The sequence below is a fragment of the Oncorhynchus kisutch genome, linkage group LG12 (assembly GCF_002021735.2).
Source record: "Oncorhynchus kisutch isolate 150728-3 linkage group LG12, Okis_V2, whole genome shotgun sequence".
NCBI lineage: Eukaryota > Metazoa > Chordata > Actinopteri > Salmoniformes > Salmonidae > Oncorhynchus > Oncorhynchus kisutch.
Window position 1 is genome coordinate 32,918,852 of NC_034185.2, and position 24,594 is coordinate 32,943,445.

The window sequence follows — 24,594 nt, forward strand, 5'->3', positions numbered from 1 at the left end:
CCACAGGTCTAAATCATCCCTGATTAGAGGGGAACAATTAAGAAAATGCAGTCCAGAGTTGAGTTTGAGGGGTATAGTGATTGAAACAAGAACACTTTCAAAGTTGTTTTTGCTGAGCATCCAGCTAGCTGTTTGCAATGGATATCATAACATTAATTGCAGCTTTCAACCTTTTCAGTGGCATGTTGATAGAGTCATTTAGATGTAAAGTTTTAAACAAATCCAAATATATTTTGTATTTGAGATTCTTCAAAGTAGCCACCCTTTGCCATGAGGACAGCTTTGCACACTCATGGCATTCTCTCAACCAGCTTCATGAGGAATGCTTTTCCAACCATCTTGAAGGAGTTCCCACATATGCTGAGCACTTGTTGGCTGATTTTCCTTCACTCTGCAGTCCAACTCATCTCAAACCATCTCAACTGGGTTGTCAGGTGATTGTGGATGCCATCTGATTCAGCACTCCATCACTGTCCTTGGTAAAATAGCCCCTACACATCCTGGAGGAGTGTTTTTGGTCATTATCCTGTTTAAAAACATATGATAGTCCCACTAAGCGCAAACCAGACGGGATGGCGTATCACTGTAGAATACTGTGGTAGCCATGCTGGTTAAGTGTGCCTTAAATTCTAAATAAATCCCAGACAGTGTCACCAGCAAAGCACCCCCACACCTAATAGTCTTCTCTATTATTCTTCAATGTAGAAAACAATAACAATTAAGAAAAACCCTTGAATGAGTAGGTGTGTCCAAACTTTTGACTGGGACTGTACATACACTGCTAAAAAAAATTAAGGGAACACTTAAACAACACAATGTAACTCCAAAACAATCACACTTCTGTGAAATCAAACTGTCCACTTAGGAAGCAACACTGATTGACAATAATTTTCACATGCTGTTGTGCAAATGGAATAGGTGGAAATTATAGGCAATTAGCAAGACACCCCCAATAAAGGAGTGGTTCTGCAGGTGGGGACCACAGACCACTTCTCAGTTCCTATGCTTCCTGGCTGATGTTTTGGTCACTTTTGAATGTTGGCGGTGCTTTCACTCAAGTGGTAGCATGAGACGGAGTCTACAACCCACACAAGTGGCTCAGGTAGTGCAGCTCATCCAGGATGGGACATCAATGCGAGCTGTGGCAAGAAGGTTTGCTGTGTCTGTCAGCATAGTGTCCAGAGCATGGATGTGCTACCAGGAGACAGGCCAGTACATCAGGAGACGTGGAGGAGGCCGTAGGAGGGCAACAACCCAGCAGCAGGACCGCTACCTCCGCCTTTGTGCAAAGAGGAGCACTGCCAGAGCCCTGCAAAATGACCTCCAGCAGGCCACAAATGTGCATGTGTCTGCTCAAACGGTCATAAACAGACTCCATGAGGGTGGTATGAGGGCCCGATGTCCACAGGTGGGGGTTGTGCTTACAGGCCAACACCGTGCAGGATGTTTGGTATTTGCCAGAGAACACCAAGATTGGCAAATTCGCCACTGGCGCCCTGTGCTCTTCACAGATGAAAGCAGTTTCACACTGAGCACATGTGACAGACGTGACAGAGTCTGGAGACGCTGTGGAGAACGTTCTGCTGCCTGCAACATCCTCCAGCATGACCGGTTTGGTGGTGGGTCAGTCATGGTGTGGGGTGGCATTTCTTTGGGGGGCCGCACAGCCCTCCATGTGCTCGCCAGAGGTAGCCTGACTGCCATTAGGTACCGAGATGAGATCCTCAGACCCCTTGCGAGACCATATGCTGGTGCGGTTGGCCCTGGGTTCCTCCTAATGCAAGACAATGCTAGACCTCATGTGGCTGGAGTGTGTCAGCAGTTACTGCAAGAGGAAGGCATTGATGCTATGGACTGGCCCGCCTGTTCCCCAGACCTGAATCCAATTGAGCACATCTGGGACATCATGTCTCGCTCCATCCACCAACGCCATGTTGCACCACAGACTGTCCAGGAGTTGGCGGATGCTTTAGTCCAGGTCTAGGAGGAGATCCCTCAGGAGACCATCCGCCACCTCATGAGGAGCATGCCCAGGCGTTGTAGGGAGGTCATACAGGCACGTGGAGGCCACACACACTACTGAGCCTCATTTTGACTTGTTTTAAGGACATTACATCAAAGTTGGATCAGCCTGTAGTGTAGTTTTCCACTTCAATTTTGAGTGTGACTCCAAATCCAGACCTCCATGGGTTGATACATTTGATTTCCATTGATTATTTTTGTGTGATTTTGATAGCACATTCAACTATGTAAAGAAAAAAGTATTTAATAAGAATATTTCATTCATTCAGATCTAGGATGTGCTATTTTAGTGTTCCCTTTATTTTTTTGAGCATTGTATTTTATTTTCTTACTTGCTTGCTTATGTACACCTGAGACAATGGACATTCAGGAGAATGCAAATTTACAGAATGTTCAGATATAAATGTGTTGTGTAGATCAAATATGACTGTCAGATAGATTGGAATAGTATAGGAGATTGTGTTCTATTAATTATATTTCTATGTTCAACATGCAGTTCCAGATACAGTGGCTTGCGAAAGTATTCACCCCCCCTTGGCATTTTCCATAGTTTGTTGCCTTACAACCTGGAATTAAATTAGATTTTTGATGGATTTGTATCATTTGATTTACATAACACTTTGAAGAGGCAAAATATTTTTGATTGTTGAAACAAACAAGAAATAAGACAATAAATTCTGAAACGTTGGGCGTGCATAACTATTCACCCCTCCCCAAAGTCAATACATTGTAGAGCCACCTTTTGCAGCAATTACAGCTACAAGTCTCTTGAGGTATGTCTCTATAAGCTTGGCACATCTAGCTAATGGGATTTTTGCCCATTCAAGGAAAAACTGTTCCAGCTCCTTCAAGTTGGATGGGTTCCACTGGTGTACAACAATCTTTACATCATATTTTCTGGCCACTCTTCCGTTAAGCCCAGCTTTGTGGAGTGTATGGCTTAACGTGGTCCTATGGACAGATACTCCTATTTCCGCTGTGGAGCTTTGCAGCTCCTTCAGGGGTGTCTCTTTGTTGCCTCTCTGATTAATGCCCTCCTTGCCTGGTCTGTGAGTTTTGGTGGGCATCCCTCTCTTGGCAGGTTTGTTGTGGTGCCATATTTTTTCAATTTTTTAATAATGCATTTAATGGTGCTCCGAGAATGTTCAAAGTTTGATATATTTTCATAACCCAAACCTGATCTGTACTTCTCCACAACTTTGTCCCTGACCTGTTTGGAGAGCTCCTTGGTCTTCATGGTGCCGCTTGCTTGATGGTGCCCCTTGCTTAGTGATGTTGCAGACTCTGGGGCCTTTCAGAACAGGTGTATATGTAATGAGATCATGTGACACTTAAAAAAAGTCCACCCACGTGTGCAATCTAATTACGTGACTTCTGAAGGTAATTGGTTGCACCAGATCTTATTTAGGGGCTTCATAGCAAATGGGGGGGGGGAATACATATGCACGCACCACTTTTCTGGGGGGTTTTTGTTTTGTTTTTTGAAACAAGTATTATTATTTTTTTCACTTCACCAATTTGGACTATTTTGTGTTTGTCCATTAAATGAAATCCAAATAAAAATCCATTTAAATTACCAGTTGTAATGCAACAAAATAGGAAAAACGCCAAGGGGGATGAATACTTTGCAAGACACTGTACAACCCTGACATTAGTTGAAGGCAGCCAATCCAAAAAAATACTTTCCACAAAGCATAGCTAAAACTATAGTTATCCCAGGTGTGCCCAGTAACCATTTGGACTAAACCATTGTGCAGTGTCTCCACAAATCCTGTGTAACATTTATTGTACAGAAAAACCCCTTTATGTCACAAGTCACAACTCTTGGGTCAAATTTGATTCACATCAGTTGCACAACTTGAGTGTGTACAGGGTCCTAGAGCACAAAGTTATACTCATGCAAATCCATTTCAGTTGGAAGACCTTTGTGTTGTTTTGTCATAACAAACCACAAAGTAGTTGGCTAAAAGAGACACTGTCTTAGTGACATATAAAACACATGCAAGGTTACAATTGCATGGTTCCCTTAAACTTAACTTCTAACATATTACTTTACATACCAACAATAGTAGCAGTTCATGCTGTCACAGTTGCGTTACATCACTGGAGCTGGAGCCGTCTGACTCAGCAAAAAATGTAAAAATAACGCAGGAGGTTTTTATGACCTTTTAACAGCCGATTAGTATGGGGTGGTAGGTAGCCTAGTGGTTCGAGCGTTGGGCCATTAAACGAAAGGTTGCTGGATTGAATCCCCGAGCTGACAAGGTAAAAATCTTTCGTTCTGCCCCTGAACAAGAAAATGCAGTGGAACTGGCTTTCCCGGTAGGCTGTCATTGCAAATAAGATTTTCTTCTTAATTAACAGACTTGTCATTTTTGTTTTGTTTAAGTAAGTCTACAAAATGAGCATTCTATTGATATATTTTTCCAAAACGTCAGTCGGCGTACACCTGCACTAAAATGTCTGGCATAAACAAGCAAGCTACATTCTTAAACCAAGTAAATACATCCTATGTTCAAAGGACATTCTGAAAAGGACAACAGTAGAATAACTTTTAAAAAGTCACTCCTCCTTTCTCACATTTGCTTGGGATTGTTTCTTTGGGAAGTCTAACTGATAGGCCAGAGATAGAGAGGGAGAGAGAGAGAGAACCACAAAATCATCTAAAGAGGCTAAACTACACATCTATAAATAAACCACTGGATTCTCTGTTTAGACACCTGACTAGTGGCGTCTACTTATGCAATAAATGGAAACACTTTTGTTCATCAATCTTCTCTATGCACACACACACATAATCAGCTCCAGGAGTAATCCACGAAGTCCAAGCAGAGGAAGTGTTGGAGGGTTTACCAGATAAAGTCTCTGCCTGCTAGTGCTAACCATGTGGGCATCCTAAGTTTCTGAGTCATAAACCAACCAACTGATAGGTCAATAAGGTCGTTATCCAACAATCTCCTGCCGCATACTAGATCCTATAGGCCACAACTGTCTGGGCATTAGGCCTGTGATCCTAGGTAGTGCTCTCCTCACTCCCACATCTCTCTTTCTCACACGCACAACATAACTCCATTTGTCAAGCTTGGACTTGACATATGGATCTTCATATGCATTAGTACATCAACATACCTGAATAGGCTACAATATGTGTGTGTATCATAGATGTTTTGTGCATATGGTCTGCCCTCTCTGCCAAATTTATGGGATCCAAAGATGTCCCCCCTAGGAAACACACATGCCATGTTCGGTTTCAGAATCCAATTTACGGGAGATTCGGAAACAATTATAGTAATGCATGCATTTTATGTTTAATACTGGCGCACCTTTCATAATATTAAACTGGAAAATATAAAATGATTAAACCTGCAAGTAACCGATCACGAAGCAGTGACTCATTATTTGTAGATTTTCTTTGTAGATAATTACTCATTGTGTCACCAGACAGACATCATTGGCAGGCATGACGAATGACATCATACACTCCTCCGTATTTATTTGGACAGCTAAGCTAACATTTTTATGTTCAGCTCTACATATATTATGATGAATGATTAGTGAGAAAGTTACAGAATCATACCCCCGCAAAAATGAAACCAATAACCGGAGAGGTTAAGAGGTTATTTTCTGGGGGGTATGATCTTTGACCCTCTAACTTTCTCACTCATTATCATTCATGATTGATTATCGATAACCATGGTCGCATCCACATTAATGTAGAAGTATCGTGAAACATTTTCTATTCTTATTTACAATAAAGGTGACTCCAAAATTATAATACATGATTCACCATTCAGTTCCAATTGGGAAAAAATGAAAATACCCTCAAATAAAAGATGACAAAAAGTTGCTGGTCAGGGTCAGGCCTCACATTGAGTATGTTGCCGTGACACCCAGATACCATGTCAACAACGCAGTGCTTCCAAATGTTGGCATGTGGCAGTTGACGTACCAGTCCAAGCTGTGCCTCTCTGTCACATTCCAACCTTCCCTCAACCTCCCCACCACATGGCTGGGTAACACACACACACACACACACACACACACACAGCTCAAGTACAGTGCCTTCAAAAGGTATTCACACCCCTTTACATATTCCACATTTAGTTTGCGTTACAGCCTGAATTCAAAATTGATTAAATATATTTCTCACCCATCTACACTCAATATCCCAGGTGAAAACATGTTTAGCAAGGTTAGCAAATTTATTGAAAATGAAATACCTCAATTACAGTTGAAGTCGGAAGTTTACATACACCTTACCCAAATACATTTAAACTCAGTTTTTCACAATTCCTGACATTTAATCGTAGTAAATTTCCCTGTCTTAGGTCAATAAGGATCACCACTTCATTTTAAGAATGTGAAATGTCAGAATAATAGGAGAGAATGATTTATTTCAGCTATTATTTCTTTCATCACATTCCCAGTGGGTCAGAAACTTACATGCACTCAATTAGTATTTGGTAGCATTGCCTTAAATTGTTTAACTTGGGTCAAACGTTTTGGGTAGCCTTCCACAAGCTTCCCACAATAAGTGGGGTGAATTTGGCCCATTCCCCCAGAGAGAGCTGGTGTAACTGAGTCAGGTTTGTAGGCCTCCTTGCTCGCACAGGCTTTTTCAGTTCTGCCCACAGATTTTCTATGGGATTGAAGTCCGGGCTTTGTGATGGCAACTCCAATACCTTGACTTTGTTGTCCTTAAGCCACAACTTTCTAAGTACGCTTGGGGTCATTGTCCATTTGGAAGACGCATTTGCGACCAAGCTTTAACTTCCTGACTGATGTCTGGAGATGTTGCTTCAAAATATCCACATAATCTTCCTACCTCATGATGCCATCTATTTTGTGAAGTGCACCAGTCCCTCCTGCAGCAAAGCACCCCCACAACATGATGCTGCCACCCCCGTGCTTCACAGTTGGGGTGGTGTTCTTCGGCTTGCAAGCCTCCCCCTTTTTCCTTCAAACATAATGATGGTTATTATGGCCAAACAGTTCTATTTTTGTTTCATCAGAACAGAGGACATTTCTTCAAAAAGTACGATCTTTGTCCCCATGTGCAGTTGCAAACCGTAGTCTGGCTTTTTTTATGGCGGTTTTGGAGCAGTGGATTCTTCCTTGCTGAGCGGCCTTTCAGGTTATGTAGATATAGGACTTATTTTACTATGGATATAGATAATTTTGTAGCCGTTTCCTCCAGCATCTTCACAGGGTCCTTTGCTGTTATTCTGGGATTGATTTGCACTTTTCACATCAAAGTACGTTCATCTCTAGGAGACAGAACGCGTCTCCTACCTGAGCGGTATGACGGCTGCGTGGTCCCATGGTGTTTATACTTGCATATTATTGTTTGTACAGATGAACATGGTACCTTCAGGTGTTTGGAAATTGCTCCCAAGGATGAACCAGACTTTTTTCTGAGGTCTTGGCTGATTTCTATTGGCTTTCCCATGATGTCAAGCAAAGAGGCACTGAGTTTGAAGGTAGGCCTTGAAATGCATCAACAGGTACACCTTCAATTGACTCAAATGATGTCAATTAGCCTATCAGAAGCTTCTAAAGCCATGACATTATCTGGAATTTTCCAAGCAATTTAAAAAGGCACATTCAACTTAGTGTATGTAAACTTCTGACCCACTGGAATTGTGATACAGTGAATTACAAGTGAAATAATCTGTCTGTAAATAATTGTTGGAGAAATTACTTGTGTCATGCACAAAGTAGACGTCATAACTGACTCTCCAAAACTATAGTTGTTAACAAGAAATATGTGGAGTGGTATAAAAACTAGTTTTAATGACTCCAACCTAAGTGTATGTAAACTTCCGACTTCAACTGTACATAATTATTCACACCCCTAAGTCAATATTTTGTAGAAAACCTTTGGCGGCGATTACAGCTTTGTCGTCTTGGGCATGTCTTATCAGCTCTACACAAGATTGAAAAAGTACATGCATTTATTTTCCCTCAAATGTAGCCCATATATTCTTTATTTTTTAACAATTAGATCTTTCATTGATTTAAATTAATTGCTAGCTCATTTTGGTTATGTGTTTTCCTTTCTCTTTCTAGAGGCAAATCGGTTACAAGGCAAAAATACAGATTTAGGCATTCAATCAAACTGAGGACAGAGAAATATGTGTGCACCAGACAGGTCAAGGCTTCTTGCATGCATGGTTTTGACATGTAAATTACACACAAAAAAATGTTGGGTTGTTTGGATGACCCAATTGCTGGGTTGCAGGCATTGGGTCAATAGTTGGGTTGTTTTCTGTGAATACAGCAAGGTTGGATTGTTGTTGCAGGGTTATTACTAAGGTTGGGATATGGATATTTGACCCAGCTGATGGGTTCATTTTCCCACCACCAGCGCGTGAAGTCCACCAGAATACTTGGAAGTATTTTAGTTCTAGCTAGTGCGACTGAGTGACTGACGAGTGGAAAACGGCTAACGTTATTTAGACAGACTGAATGTGTTTTGGCTTACTGAAAACCATGAAAACGGTAAGTAAACAAACATTACGAATTTGATGGTCATTCAGGTTAAATAGGTTATCCTATCATAATTAGGTAGCTAGCTAACGTTATCTTGAACGTTTTCTGTGCTAATATCTCTGGCTGTGGTAACAGCTAGCTAGGAGCAGCTCATTCGCCTCGTTACCACGTTACCAAGACGTGGATGTCGATTAAAGCAGCCCCCCACACCTCTCTGTTTCAGAGGGGTTGGGTTGAATGCGGAAGACACATTTTGGTTTAATGCATTCAGTTGTGCAACTGATTTGGTATCCTTTCCCTTTCACCCTATTATTTTTTGCAGCGGAAGAGATGGACCAGGAAAACCTCTTGCTTTTGGATGGCTTGACTATGGCCTGAAGTTATAGAACATAAATGCCTTATAAGCAGTGAGTATTCTGTAAACAGCACCTTTTTTTATACACGAGGAGAGGTCCACGGGACACACACATGAATACATAGGACTGTGGACACACCAAGCGACACAATGAGCTTGAACAGTAGCGGGGTCTTGCCAGGTACATGTTGAAAGATTTGGGTATTTTGAAAACACATTTTTGAAATAAATGTATAATTAATTGAATACTTCGTGTTCACAACAGAGTCAAATGTGAGACGGCAGCCCACGTGACCAAGTGGCACAACAACATCTGGCCGGCAAACCAGGTTGCGGAGTACCTGAAGGAGACCTCAATCCAGAGTTCAGTGGACCAGACGGAATGGGGCCAAGACAGACAAATCCTTTATATCAGCGTGACAATGATAATTATCACAGATTGAGTGATAAGAGAACGAAATGTGATGGAAAATATTATGTTGGTGCTTTTCTATTAACCAATTTCTGTGATCATACAAGTAACTAATTGAACGAATCCTCACTATCAATATCTGCAATTTGGTATTACGCCCTGACCCTTGTTTTGATAATGAAAGATTTCAGTTTCAAGGTCTCAGATTAGAGAGAAGAAGCATCGTGAGGTATTGGTCTGTCACATGCATGACCCAGTATTGGTCGGTCACATGAATGAAGCAAATGTTAATTATTAATTAATTATAAATAAGCTAAATCATGCAAATGTAACTTGTCTGTATATAAAAGATCTAACGGGACTGCCCCGATAGAGCTCCTGATCGACATGTGTACTTGGTGCATTGAGTTGGTTGGAACCACTCCAGTGTGCAGATAATAAACAATGATTAATTTAAGATTGACTTTTTTTCTTCTTTTTTTCACCTTTATTTAACCAGGTAAGCTAGTTGAGAAAAAGTTCTCATTTACAACTGCAACCTGGCCAAGATAAAGCAAAGCAGTGCGACAAACAACACAGAGTTACACATGGAATAAACAAGCGTAGCCTGTCAGCCTCCAGTATTTATGCTGCAGTAGTTTGTGTCGGGGGGCTGGGGTCAGTTTGTTATATCTGGAGTACTTCTCCTGTCCTATTCGGTGTCCTGTGTGAATCTAAGTGTGCGTTCTCTAATTCTCTCCTTCTCTCTTTCTTTCTCTCTCTCGGAGGACCTGAGCCCTAGGACCATGCCCCAGGACTACCTGACATGATGACTCCTTGCTGTCCCCAGTCCACCTGGCCATGCTGCTGCTCCAGTTTCAACTTCCACCTGACTGTGCTGCTGCTCCAGTTTCAACTGTTCTGCCTTATTATTATTCGACCATGCTGGTCATTTATGAACATTTGAACATCTTGGCCATGTTCTGTTATAATCTCCACCCGGCACAGCCAGAAGAGGACTGGCCACCCCACATAGCCTGGTTCCTCTCTAGGTTTCTTCCTAGGTATTGGCCTTTCTAGGGAGTTTTTCCTAGCCACCGTGCTTCTACACCTGCATTGCTTGCTGTTTGGGGTTTTAGGCTGGGTTTCTGTACAGCACTTTGAGATATCAGCTGATGTACGGAGGGCTATATAAATAAATTTGATTTGATTTGATTTGATTAGTCAATAACACAATAGAAAAAAAATAAGTCTATGTGCAAATGGACACTTCAAGTGTCCCTCTAGAATTTCCACAACAGTGACAATGCTTTAAGACTTCTGCCAGTGGTCATCCCAACACCAGTCTTCAAGATAGGCTGGAAGTAATTCGCATAGGGAAATTATTGGGATAATTAGAGTATGGCATTTTGTAAACCTTGAATGAAAGGAACAGTATTCCAAAATCTGTTGTGCATTTTCCCACTGGAGATGTTTCCAGCAAACAGACTTTTGCGGAGAAAAGGCTGTGCTTGATGATGTAGTGTACATAAAAATGTATGTTGCCGTTAAATTCCCATGTATCGAATAAAAAAAATACAAGTTAAATGGGTTTCCATCATATTTTCAACTCTACTGATGGTTTTGTCACAAACTGTTGCATTATATAGCGAATGTGCCCACTCTGGTCTTGACACATGAGCTCTAGTCAACAGCTCGCACATACAGTTGTGGTAGGCTATCTACATCATGAGATTATTACAGATAAGAGAGATATTTACATTGTCAAACAGCCACCAAGCATCGATCATCATGTCACCAAAATTAGACCCTCAATATTTATTGGAAAGGTGCATCAAGCTCATCACCTTGCACTTTTACGATCCTGTGAAGTTCATAACTTATTTCATCTGTAGCTAATAAACTGCTGAGTTTCCACTGCCATTTCTCGCGTAATTCATTTTAACTACACAAAAAGATCCCACCATGTCGAACGAACAAATTGTCTGTAGGCATTGATAAAATTGCACCAGCATCTCATGTTTCCACCAGCTCTGACTTTTTTAATGCATCAGGTAATTCATCTGCATGAAATGGCTGGATGGAAACATGGTTAGTGTTGTGGAAATGAACCTATGAGCTCCAGCCCAAAATGAATGGAAGGTGTAGGCTTTAAAACAGGGATTGGGTGTTGATTGACGTAAATTGCAATAAAATATACAAAATACAAATGTGTGATGGCATTGTCAGTGTGCCTCCATGATTTGCACAAGTCCTCATATTCTAAAATCAAATGATTTCACCAACAGGTTGGGACCAACATGGTTTATTAACTGCACCAGGCGGAGGTGTCCTGACCCTACCCATTTGTGTTGACTCTTGGGGACTGCTTATAGGTGTTTATGGTCATTAGTGGACGGGCATTGGAGCAAGGTACACTGCTTGTGGCACTGGATGTGTGCTTCAAGCCTTATTATGTGCTTCATAACAACTTTCCCACTGTGCCCCAGCATGGGAACTCCTACAGACCAGTGTATTGGCTACCAGGAACAGAATAGCTCACAGTACGACAGCTGCGCGCATGTCTTTTTTCCACTGAACAATAGTGGATACTTTTCTGCTCTTGTATGTAGTGTGAGAAGTGACAGGAGGAAGCACAGCCCTCCGGCTGATGTGTTCCTGTGAATGAATAGATCAATGGCTGGATGAGCCAGAAGTGTCTCGTTCCGATGCTAATATGCACTTAAGCCACTATTTATAGCTCTGTTAAATTGACATTTGTTTTTTAATGCATTTTTGCCAGTTTTTTTGCTTACGGTATGGTATTTGTCTCATTTAAATTATAATAAACAATCGTATGTACTCGTATCTTGTGAATTAATACATATTTAGACAATAGGGCTTTGTTTCAATGTGCTATTTAAAAATATATTATTGTACATTTTCTGACATGATGTATGTTAGGGAGTATGTATGTTAGCCACTGTGCTTCTACACCTGCATTGCTTGCTGTTTGGGGTTTTATGCTGGGTTTCTGTTACAGCACTTTGAGATATCAGCTGATGTAAGGGCTATATAAATACATTTGATATGTTCTGAAATGCAGGCAATAGAAATGAATTATTTTAAATTCAACATTGTATCTTGAGTGTATGGGATGGTAGAGAAGGCTAAAATATGCACGCAAAATTGAAATTAGAATGACCTCTGGGTCAATCCCCCTACCCAATGTGCTGGGTTTGTCACAACCCAACACACTGGGTTGTTTTAACCCAGCAATAAAGTCTAATTTGTTGGGTTAGAAGCACAACCCAAGCCCGCTGGGTTGAATTAACCCAATGCTGTGTTTGCCCAATATTGACCCAGTACTGGGTTGTCAAAATTACCCCACATTTTTTGCACTCTGTAGGTTAGTATTGTGGAGTATCTGCACTGCTGTTGATCCATCCTCAATGTTCTCCTATCACAGCCATTAAACTCTGTAACTGTTTTAAAGTCACCATTGGCCTCATGGTGAAATCCCTGTGAGGTATCCTTCCTCACCGGCAACTGAGTTAGGAAAGACAACTGTATCTTTGGTAGTGACTGGGTGTATTGATACACCATCAAAAGTCATTAATAACCTCACCATGCTCAAAAGGATATTCAGTATCTGTTTATGTTTTATTTTTACCCATCTACCAATAGGTGCCCTACTTTGCGAGGCATTGGAAAACCTCCCTGGTCTTTGTGGTTGAATCTGTGTTTGAGATGCACTGCTCCACTGAGAGACCTTACAGATAATTGTATGTGTGAGCTACAGAGATGAGTTTGTCATTTAAACATTTTGTTAAACACTATTATTGCCCACAGAGTGAGTCCATGCAACTTATGTGACTTGTTAAGCAAATTGTTAGTCCTAAACGTATTGAGGCTTGCCATAACAAAGGGGTTGAATACTTATTGACTCAGGACATTTCAGCTTTTAATTTTTATGAATTTATAAACATGTTCAAAAAATATATAATTCCACTTTGACATTATGGGTTATTGTGTGTAGATCAGTGAAACAAAATCTAAATGGAATCCATTTTAAATTCAGGCTGTAACACATGTGGAGAAAGTCAAATGGTGTGAATCATTTCTGAAGGCACTGTAGGTAGGGGTAAAGTGGCTAGGCAAAAGGATAGATAATAGACAGGCGCAGCAGCGTATGTGGTGAGTGTGAAAGTGTGTGTGTGAGCGTGTGTTTGGCGTCAGTATGCATGTGTGCGCATGTGTGTGTGGGCGTATGTAGTGTGTGTGTTGGGGTGTCAGTGTAAATAGGTGTGAGTGTGTGGGTAGATTCCAATGTGTGCGCATAGAGTGGGTGAAAGAGAGTCTGTGCATAAAAAGGCTCAATGCAGTTAGTCTGGGTAGCCATTTGATAAGCTATTTAGCAGTATTGCTTAGCAATCTTAAGGCTTGTGGGGTAGAAGTTGTTCAGGGTCATTTTGTTTCCAGACTTGTTGCATTTGTATGGCTTGCCATGAAGTAGCAGAGGACAGTCTTGGGTGACTGGAGTCTTTGAAAATGTTTGGGACTCTGAGCTCTGGCACCATCTGGTATAGAAGTCCAGGATGACAGGGAGCTCGGGCCCAGTGATGTAGTGGGCCGTCCTCACCACTCTCTGTCGAGCGTTGCAGTCGGTTGCCGTACCAAGTGGTGATGCAGCCAGTCAAGATGCTCTCAATGGTGCAGCTGTAGAACTTTTTGAGGAGGGACCCTGCAAAACTCTTTTCAGCCTCCTGGTACACTCACTCATTCACCCATTCTCTCTACTGGGTTCTGTTCAATAGGGTACCCAACATTTTAAAACGTTTTGCAACGGAAAAAGGAAATGAGCGTTTGCAATAGAGTAATATTTTGTTTATCACGCTAACGCTGATGTAGAGACCTTGACAAACATGACAACACTAGAGACTGATAGTTATACCTATGTTCAACAAGTACTCTGAGTGTATCAAACATTAGCAACACCTTCCTAATATTTTCCTTTGCCTGCTGGCTTGCTATCTTTCTCAGTAATCATTCCTCAGATGACATCTGCGATGTTGTAGACGATAACCATCTGATCACGTGTTTGTTAACTTGCATGAGCTGCACTTGATGTTGCACAGGATCATGTCCACTGCTAGGTAAACAAGGAGATTTCTGATTACGAACTGCGTGCGCAAACTTTTGCTGACGGGGCCGGGAAACGATTCCGTGTAGCCACCTTCACAGAATCGCTTCAGTCCACTTTCTCCCGTTTGGTGGCAAATGAACAAGGCCCTGTATTGTTTTTCCTGTTGGCTTGCGAACAAGAAGCAGAAGCAAGGTCAGGTTCCATTATGCGGTAGCAGCATAATCCTCTGCTTGTGTAATTCCCCTTTTAAAATGCCTTCTGGTGTTTCCCCAAAATGGACAAACCTGCATGACTCGCCTCCAAGGGAGGGTGAGCAGGGAGGGTGGGCTGGAGAGCAGGCTACGGCTTCTCACCGCCACACGTCTCTGACTCTGGCACTCAACCCTTAAATCAATTATCCCAACACTACAGCCTCTACTGTACCTCATTTTCTCCAGCCCTGTCTCTCTCGCAGACACACAAACATATATATATGTATACACAGTGCCGTTGGAAAGTATTCAGAAACCTTGACTTTTTCCACATTTTGTTACGTTACAGCCTTATTCTAAAATTGATTTAATAAAATAAAACATCTCAGCAATATACAAACAATCCCCATAATGACAAAGAAAAAACAGGTTTGTAGAAATGTATTCAAATTAATAGACAGAAATACCTTATTTACGTAACTATTCACACCCTTTGCTACGAGACTCAAAATTGAGCTCAAGTGCATCCTATTTCCATTGGTCACCCTTGAGATGTTTCTACTTGATTTCTAAATTCAATCGATTGGACATGATCTGGAAAGGCACACACCTGTCAGTAAAAGGCACATGAAAGCCCGTTTGGGCACTTAAAGACTCTCAGACCATGAGAAACAAGATGCTCTGGTCTGATGAAACCAAGATTGAACTCTTTGGCCTGTTCAGGAGTCTTATGGCTTGGGGGTAGAAGCTGTTAAGAAGCCTCTTGGACCTAGACTTGGCGCTCTGGTACTGCTTACTGTGCGGTAGCAGAGAGAACAGTCTATGACTAGGGTGGCTGGAGTCTGACAATTTTTAGGGCCTCCCTCTGACACCGCCTGGTATAGAGGTCCTGGATGGCAAGAAGCTGGGCCGTACGCACTAACCTCTGTAGTGCCTTGGGGTCGGAGGCCGAGCAGTTGCCATACCAGGCAGTGATGCAACCAGTGGTGCAACTGTAGAACGTTTTGAGGATCTGAGGACCCATGCCAAATCTTTTCAGTCTTCTGAGGGAGAATAGGCTTTGTCGTGACCTCTTCATGGCTGTCTTGGTGTGTTTGGACTATGATAGTTTGTTGTTGATGTGGACAACAAGGAACCTGAAGCTCTCAACTTGCAATTAACAAGTGTGCCTTGTTAAAAGTTAATTTGTGGAATTTCAAATCAAATTATTTTTTTTCCTTAATGCGTTTGAACCAATCAGTTGTGTTGTGACAAGTTAGGGTTGGTATACAGAAGGTAGCCCTATTTGATAAAAGACCAAGTCCATATTATGGCAAGAAGAGCTCAAATAAGCTAAGACAAATTACAGTCCATCAGTACTTTAAGACATGAAGGTCAATCAATACAGAAAAATTTCACAAACTTTTAATGTTTCTTCAAGTGCAATCGCAAAAACCATCAAGCGCTATGATGAAACTGGCTCTCTTGAGGACCGCCACAGGAAAGGAAGATCCAGAGTTACCTCAGCTGCAGTGGATAAGTTCATTAGAGTTACCAGTCTCAGAAATCAGCAATTAACTGCACCTCAGATTGCAGCACAAATAAATGCTTCATAGAGTTCACATATCAGACACATCTCAACATCAACTGTTCATAGGAGACTACATGAATCAGGCCTTCATGGTCAAATTGCTGCAAAGAAACCACTACTAAAGGACACCAATAATAAGAAGAGACTTGCTTGGGCCAAGAAACAAGCAATGGACATTAGCCCGGTGGAAATCTGTCCTTTGTTCTGTGCATCAAAGCTGGGACAGAGGAGACTGAAAAACAGCTTCTATTTCAAGGCCATCAGACTTTTAAATTACCATCACTAGCACAGAGAGGCTGCAGACTAAATACACAGACTTGAAATCATTGGCCACTTTAATAAATGGAACACTCTTCACTTTAATAAAGTCACTTTAATAATGTTTACATATCTTGCATTACTCATCTCACATGTACAGTTGAAGTCGGAGGTTTACATACACTTAGGTTGGATTCATTAAAACTCGTTTTTCAATCACTCCACAAATTACTTGTTAACAAACTATAGTTTGGCAAGTCGGTTAGGACATCTATTTTGTGGATGACACAAGTCATATTTCCAACAATTGTTCATAGACAGATTATTTCACTTATAATTCACTGTATCACAATTCCAGTGGGTCAGAAGTTCACATACACTAAGTTGACTGTGCCTTTAAACAGCTTGGAAAATTCCAGAAAATGATGTCATGGCTTTAGAAGCTTCTGATAGGTTAATTGAATCATTTGAGTCAATTGGAAGTGTACCTGTGGATGTATTTCAAGGCCTACCTTCAAACTCAGTGCCTCTTTGCTTGACATCATGGGAAAATTTAAAGAAACCAGCCAAGACCTCAGAAAAGAAATAGACCTCCACAAGTCTGGTTCATCCTTGGGAGCATTTTCCAAACACCTGAAGGTACCATGTTCATCTGTACAAACAATAGTATGAAAGTATAAACACCATGGGACCGTGCAGCCGTCATACCGCTCAGATGTCCTCTGGTCTGATGAATCAAAAATATTAATTGTTTGGCCATAATGACCATAGTCATGTTTGGAGGGAAAAAAGGGAAAGCACGGGGGTGGCAGCATCATGTTGTGGGGGTGCTTTGCTGCAGGAGGGATCATGAGGCAGGAAATGTATGTGGATATATTGAAGCAACATCTCATGACATCAGTCAGGAAGTTAAAGCTTGGTCGCAAATGGGTCTTCCAAATGAACAATGTGACAAAATGGCTTAAGAACAACAAAGTCAAGGTATTGGAGTGGCCATCACAAAGCCCTGACCTCAATCCTATAGAAAATTTGTGGGCAGAACTGAAAAAACATGTGCAAGCAAAGAGGCCTACAAACCTGACTCAGTTACACCAGCTCTGTCAGGAGGAACGGGTCAAAATTCACCCAACTTATTGTGGGAAGCTTGTGGAAGGCTACTCAGAAACGTTTGACCCAAGTTAAACCATTTAAAGGCAATGCTACCAAATACTAATTGAATGTATGTGAACTTCTGACCCACTGGGAATGTGATGAAAGAAATAATAGCTGAAATAAATAATTCTGTACTATTATTCTGACATTTCACATTCTTAAAATGAAGTGGTGATCCTAACTGACCTAAGACAGGTAATTTTTTACTAGGATTCAATGTCAGTAATTGTGAAAAACTGAGTTTAAATGTATGTAAACTTCCGACTTCAACTGTATTCTATACTATCTACTGTATCTCAGTGTATGCTGCTCTGACATTGCTCGTCCATATATTTAAATATTCTTAATTCAATTCCTTTACTGAGATTTGTGTGTATTAGGTATTTGTTGTGACATTGTTAGATATTAATGCACTGGTGGAATTAAAAGTACAAACACTTCGCTACCCCCGCAATAACATCTTCTAAACACATGTATGTGACAAATAAAATGTCATTTGAGATTTTTGGTTCCAACCGCCGAGTCTTTGTGAGACGCAGAGTAGGTGAACAGATGATCTCCGCATGTGTGGTTCCCACCATGAAACATGGATCAGGAGGTGTGATGGTGCTTTGCTGGTGACGCTGTCAGCGATTTATTTAGAATTCACAGCATACTTAACCAGCATGGCTACCACAGCATTCTGCAGCAATAGTGGGACTATCCTTTGTTTTTCAACAGGACAATGACCCAAAACACACCTCTAGGCTAGTTGACCAAGAAGGAGAATGATGGAGTGCTGCATCAGATGACATGGCCTCCACAATCAACCAACCTCAACCCAATTGAGATGGTTTGGGATGAGTTGGAATGCAGAGTGAATGAAAAGCTGCCAACAAGTGCTCAGTATATGTTTGAACTTCATGAGGTGAATACCTCATGAAGCTGGTTGAGAGAATGCCAAGATTGTTCAAAGTAGCCACCCTTTGCACAATCTAAAATAAAAATATATTTTGATTTGTTCAACACTTTTGGGGGGGTTACTAGATGATTCTACATAGTTTGATGTCTTCACTATTATTCTACAATGTAGAAAATAGTAAAAAATTAAGAAAAACCCCTTCAATGAGTAGGTGTACTAAAACTTTTGACCAGTAGTGTGTGTATATACACACACACACACACACACACACACACACACACACAAATGCAGATACAGCCGTATCAAGGCTGCCAGCGCCATAACGTGTCAATTTTGGGGGCAGTGTGACTCACCTTCTCCTCTCGCTCCATGCCAAAAACACGCAACATATACTCACCTCTCCCCCTCCACATCCCTCCCTCCCTCCCATGTTCCTTCTTCCAGATTAGTGTGATGCAGTATCTAAAACCACTGTAATCAAAAAATCCCCCAGGGGATTATTACATACTAGAAACTAAAGCCATAATAACCTTTGCTTTATTTTTCAGTTCTACTTTGCTTTTTAGAATTCAAATCTTTTTTTATATATATATAAAATGTATTTTTTCATTCCAGATACAAACTTAAACGAACAACAACTTGCGGAGATGCACACAAACAAGGACTTCATCTCATCTGCCTAGACCCGCATGTTCACACCCCCACCCCTAGTGCCTGAATTATTGTTTGCCACTTGGCCTTAAAATTTACCAATTAGTTTTTTTCAAATAAATAAATCATTAGATTGTGTTATTGATGCTTTTAGTGTACGTTTTTTTCAAGTTGAGTGACGAGAAGTGAAGCGTCCAACCCATTGGGTATCTCACTACACTCCCATATGCCATGTCTTGAAATATGCAGACTGGCGGAACAAAAGGTTTACATTGTAATACTTCTAACAGCCAACTTTCTAGCCCCGCCCATAACTTTTGGACTTTATAGCATTCCCAGAAATCACGGATTATTGAGTCATTATTGGTTTTATACTTAAGACATGACTCTCCCGTTGTGCTCTAGAATTTGTGAATTTTGTCTCTTGTATAATAAATTCTGTAGTTTATACTGGATTAAGTGTATATTTTTTGTTAACTGTAATTTTGTAATTTATGCTTCAACTTTCCCTCCATCTTGTGCCAATGTCAGTTCTTTTCAAGTCTTAGTTCCAATAGTTTAAAACATTGTCCATTGGATAGGCTCTCTGCAAGGTTTTGTATTAACTTCCCTATCATATGAACACCCTTTTCTGACTCAAATATGATTCCCTCAAGGTTTCTCTTATGTCCAAAAGATTTCAAAGCAAAATGTCGTGATATGCTATTTTTTATTTGCATGTATTTGAAACTAGCATTCAGATCTAATGTACCATAGAATATTAATTATGCTACTGGGGGAAAAAAAAGTAAATGTACAGTATTTGGCCAATATATTCCTCCTGCAATTTAACCTTGCATTCCTTCTCCCCCACACAAAAAACTGTTTGCAGCTTTAAATTAGCATTGGGGGCCTGAAAGAAATTCAATCGTTTAAAAGACCCGCAGCATTTGAGTAAGTGCCTGTAACAAAGTACAAGTGACAAACAAATTGTTCCCTCGCCAATTTGGATCACGTCACCGTGTAAGGGCTAATAAAACATGAGTTTTGCAATAAAACAGTACTGCTTTCAAATTAAGCAGAACTACAGCTACAGCAGTACAACAGTTCGCATTCATCATTAGGACAGTCAAAGGAGAAATTCAATCTCTAAAACACACGTTTTAATTAGATCAGAGTGAGGGTTAATGACTCAAGTGAGTGACGGGTCAAAAAAGAAAAAACACGGAAGCATTCCAGTCCATATAAAGATTCTGTGAATGAAGTAAAATATCATTATAGATTGTTTTTTATTTTATCCCTGTGCTTCATAGTCTAGTGTACCAGCAACATAATTTGTAGCTTTTTGTTATAGAATTTTTTTTTCTTTCTAAGAACGTAATATTGCTGAATGGCCAATAAACCTAATTTACGACAACGGTCATCATTAAGCGTCATCCAGCTCTGATCAACATTAGCGCCTCTGGTGAACCCAGAACTACTAAGCGAAGAGATAATGATGAGAAGGAAAGAGAAGACCAAATCAGGCGGAAGATCATCTATGCATCTCACAAACACTGGCCTAATTACGTACAACTTTAGATGGGGTACATACTCAGGATTCTTTTTAAACTAGGATAATAATAATAATTAGCAACCATCCATATAGACTACCCTGGTGCCATCCCCAGCCCACATCTCCATGCTCTGCCTCAGGTGGCGGAGGTGGAGCGCATGGGGAGACTCTAGGAGGTTAGGTGGGCGTCTCGGTCACACTGAGCTTATTCCTGGAAACAAAACTGTGCTCTCATATGAGCAGAGCATGTAAAATAGCCATGATTTTAGATTATAAAACATATTTTTTTGCCAGGAGAAGGGTAGAACAAAAGGAATGGGATGGAGAAAAGAGGAGAGGAGGAATGAGTGGGGCAGTCTGCAAGAAGACTTAAACAAACAAAAAATAAGATAATCCCCCTCTGGATTAGAAATCGTAAAATTTTCAGCACATAATCTTATCAACTGGCACTCGTCTCAAAAGGACCCTACTGCGTTTAAATGAGTTAATGCTCTAAATGTTCAAAGTGCTTGACAATACAAATCCAATATACTTTGAGAGTAATATAAAAATATAAATAAATTACTCGTCCTCAAATTATAGATAGGGAAACACTTGTAGAGTTAAAAATGTGTTATTCTTAACACTAAGTGTTAACTCATATTCCAATCATGGAGGCCTAGATTGAAGTAAACACTTCCAACACTTAACACTGACAAAACTTCCTCTTATAAAACGATGCTTCAACCCTTAACACTTTCAGTGAGGCCCCCAAAGGATTCTGCTAGCTGTGGCTGGTAATGAGAAACAGACACTCAATCTCCATTGGGCCAAATGTGTCACAAAGAAACTATAAATAGCCGGAAACACAACCTTCCAAAGTGTCTGTTACCTTGTGTCACCCTCAAAGTGTTTAAAGATGCAAAGTCCCCTGTTTTAGGGATCTGCGTTGTTCTGGTACCGGTTCCGACTGACATTTTCGCTTATAAATTCATCAGTGAAGACCATAGATGGAACTGGCTTGCTTGAGCATTAGCCCTGATTCTCACAGACCCAGGAGTATGTATCTTCTGCCTGTGTGAAGCAGGATGTGAAATCTGACACCATTTGAAGCTGGGATGTCCCTCCTACCATTTCATTCACTCTTCCGACTGTTCATTAACTACTGGCTGAACCCTTCATCACAGCCACTAACATCGTAGTGCAGCAGGAGAGCGTGATTTCGTCGCTGTAACACATTCAGGGGTTATAGGGGGTACGGTTCAGTACGGCGTCCCGGTAAAATAAATAGTGGGGGGTACGCTGTACCAGTAAAACCTGAGCCTGTCACAATTAATACAACACCATTATTTAACATTATGGCATGTCAGCAGGGATCGTCAACTAGATTCAGACGCAGGCTGGTTTTTTTCGTGAGCGTATGGTCAGGGGGCCGGAACATAATTACAAATCATTTGTAGACTGCAAGAATCACAAATAGATAACATTTTTGACAAACACATGATCATTTCAAACTTTGCTTACATTTGTATATGATCATGTGTCTCCATTTAGAATGGGAATAATTGGGAACAGATTTGCTAAATTAAAATAACTGGTGTTTTTACAATCTTTTATGTCCAGCGAGGAAAATAAAATACAAATTTTAAAAATACATCACTTTTTGTTCAGAAGAATTGGGGGGGGGGGGGAATAAAACGGCCACAAGTTGGGTAACCCTGATGAATACTACAGCAAAGCCTGCAAAAATACTACAGTGAATACTATAGTATTTATACCATAGTATACTATAGCATTTTTCCATGTGGGTATGTTATCAAAACAAGAACATAAGGCATAAAGGCTTCATAACTCCTAAAGATCATGTTAACTGACTGATATCTCAGATCAAAACGTAAAAGATCTCCTAAGCCTATGTGAACCTCAGACCTTATTTTCTGCATTTATCCCAAAACCCCATTCTTTCCCCATTCATTTCCCCCATAGGAATGGCTGAACGAACCAGAGGTAACTCATGTACGTTTTTTAGGACTACAAGCTGGCAAGCTCTATATAACTGTAATCAGGATACAAATAATAAATACAAAACTATCGCCATGGTCGACAGTAGTTTTCTCCAGTGATGGGAGCATACCTGGCTCTGTGCAGTTCTTCGACTCGGTCTCGTTGTCGTTGTCGGGTTCATGTCCCATGAGCTTCCTTCCCCAATGTTCATGCTTCTCGTGTCCATGTTTTAATGTTATTCCGTACCCTGGAAGAAAAGAGGCATCCTTGCTCACAGAAAATCAATGCCATGTTACATAAAGAAGTTGAGTAACATCAGTGTTAATAAGTACTTAATTAAAAATACTTTAAGATACCCCCAAAAAACTTCTTAAGTAGTATCTGTACTTTATTATTTATATATTTGACGAATTCTACTCCGCTACATTCCTAAATAACATTTTTTACTCCCATACATTTTCCTTCACACCCAAAAGTCCTTTTAACATTTTGAATGCTCACGCAGGAGAGCAATTTGATTGTATTCACACACCTAGCAATATAACGCGTTGTCATCGCTACTGCCTCCGATCTGGCGAACTCACTAAACACAAATACTTCCTTTTTGTAAATAATGTCAGAGAGATCCCCTGGCTGTCCAAAAAAAAACAACGTGCCATCTGGTTTGCTTAATAAAAAGAATTTGATGTATAGCATTTACTTTTTTACACCACTGTACTTAAGTACATTTCAAACCAGATACTTTAAAAATTTTACCCAAGTATTATTTTACTGGGTGACTCTGAATCATTTTCTATTAAGGTATCTTTACTTTTACTCACGTATGACAATTGAGTACTTTTTTTACTGGAGTGACCTAGCCAGTCTCCAGATCTCAACCCCATAGAAAATCTTTGGAGGGAGTTGAAAGTCCGTGTTGCCCAGCAACAGCCCCAAAACATCACTGCTCTAGAGGAAATCTGCATGGAGGAATGGGCCAAAATACCAGCAACAGTGTGTGAAAACCTTGTGAAGACTTACAGAAAACGTTTGACCTCTGTCATTGCCAACAAAGGGTATATAACAAAGTATTGAGATAAACTTTTGTTATTGACCAAATACTTATTTTCCACCATAATTTGCAAATAAATTCATAAAAATTCCTACAATGTGATTTTCTGGATTTTTTTCTCTCATTTTGTCTGTCATAGTTGAAGTGTACCTATGATGAAAATTACAGGCCTCTCATCTTTTTAAGTGGGATAACTTGCACAATTGGTGGCTGACTAAATACTTTTTTGCCCCACTGTATCTCCCTCACTAGCTTTAAGCACCAGCTGTCAGAGCAGCTCATAGATTACTGCACCTGTACATAGCCCATCTATAATTTAGCCCAAACAACTACCTCTTCCCCTACTGTATTTATTTCTTTATTTAGCTCCTTTGCACCCATTATTTCTATTTGCACATTCTCCCACTGCAAATGTACAACTCCAGTGTTTTACTTGCTATATTGTATTTACTTTGCCACCATGGCCTTTTTTTTGTGCCTTTACCTCCCTTATCTCACCTCATTTGCTCACATCGAATATAGACTTATTTTTCTACTGTATGTTTGTTTTACTCCATGTGTAACTCTGTGTTGTTGTATGTGTCGAACTGCTTTGCTTTATCTTGGCCAGGTCGCAATTGTAAATGAGAACTTGTTCTCAACTAGCCTACCTGGTTAAATAAAGGTGACATAAGTAAATACAATGAATTTCCCCCATCCTTTCAGGTTTGAATGTTAAGTGTTTCAAGTGGGATGAATACAAAATGAGAACTGTTTAATTCCCGATTACTGGATGCAAATCACCCATACACAGGGCCAACTTGCGACGCTTCTGGCTTTCCATCAGTCATTTCTCAAAGGTTTTCAATGAGATTGGAATGTGCAAAGAACCCAGATTTACAAACTGTCAATGTTTGTAACCCCAGTTAGATTATAGGC

General features: G+C 40.5%; 1 protein-coding gene across 1 annotated transcript in view; it reads right to left on the reverse strand.

The window, feature by feature from the left end:
- Positions 1-24,594, reverse strand: part of LOC109901401 (sodium/potassium/calcium exchanger 4-like) — a 67,857-nt gene that overhangs the window by 34,572 nt on the left and 8,691 nt on the right. The window contains exon 2 of the mRNA XM_020497414.2: positions 22,756-22,872. Within this exon, the coding sequence (XP_020353003.2) occupies positions 22,756-22,872 (117 nt within the window). The remainder of the gene's footprint in view (positions 1-22,755; positions 22,873-24,594) is intronic.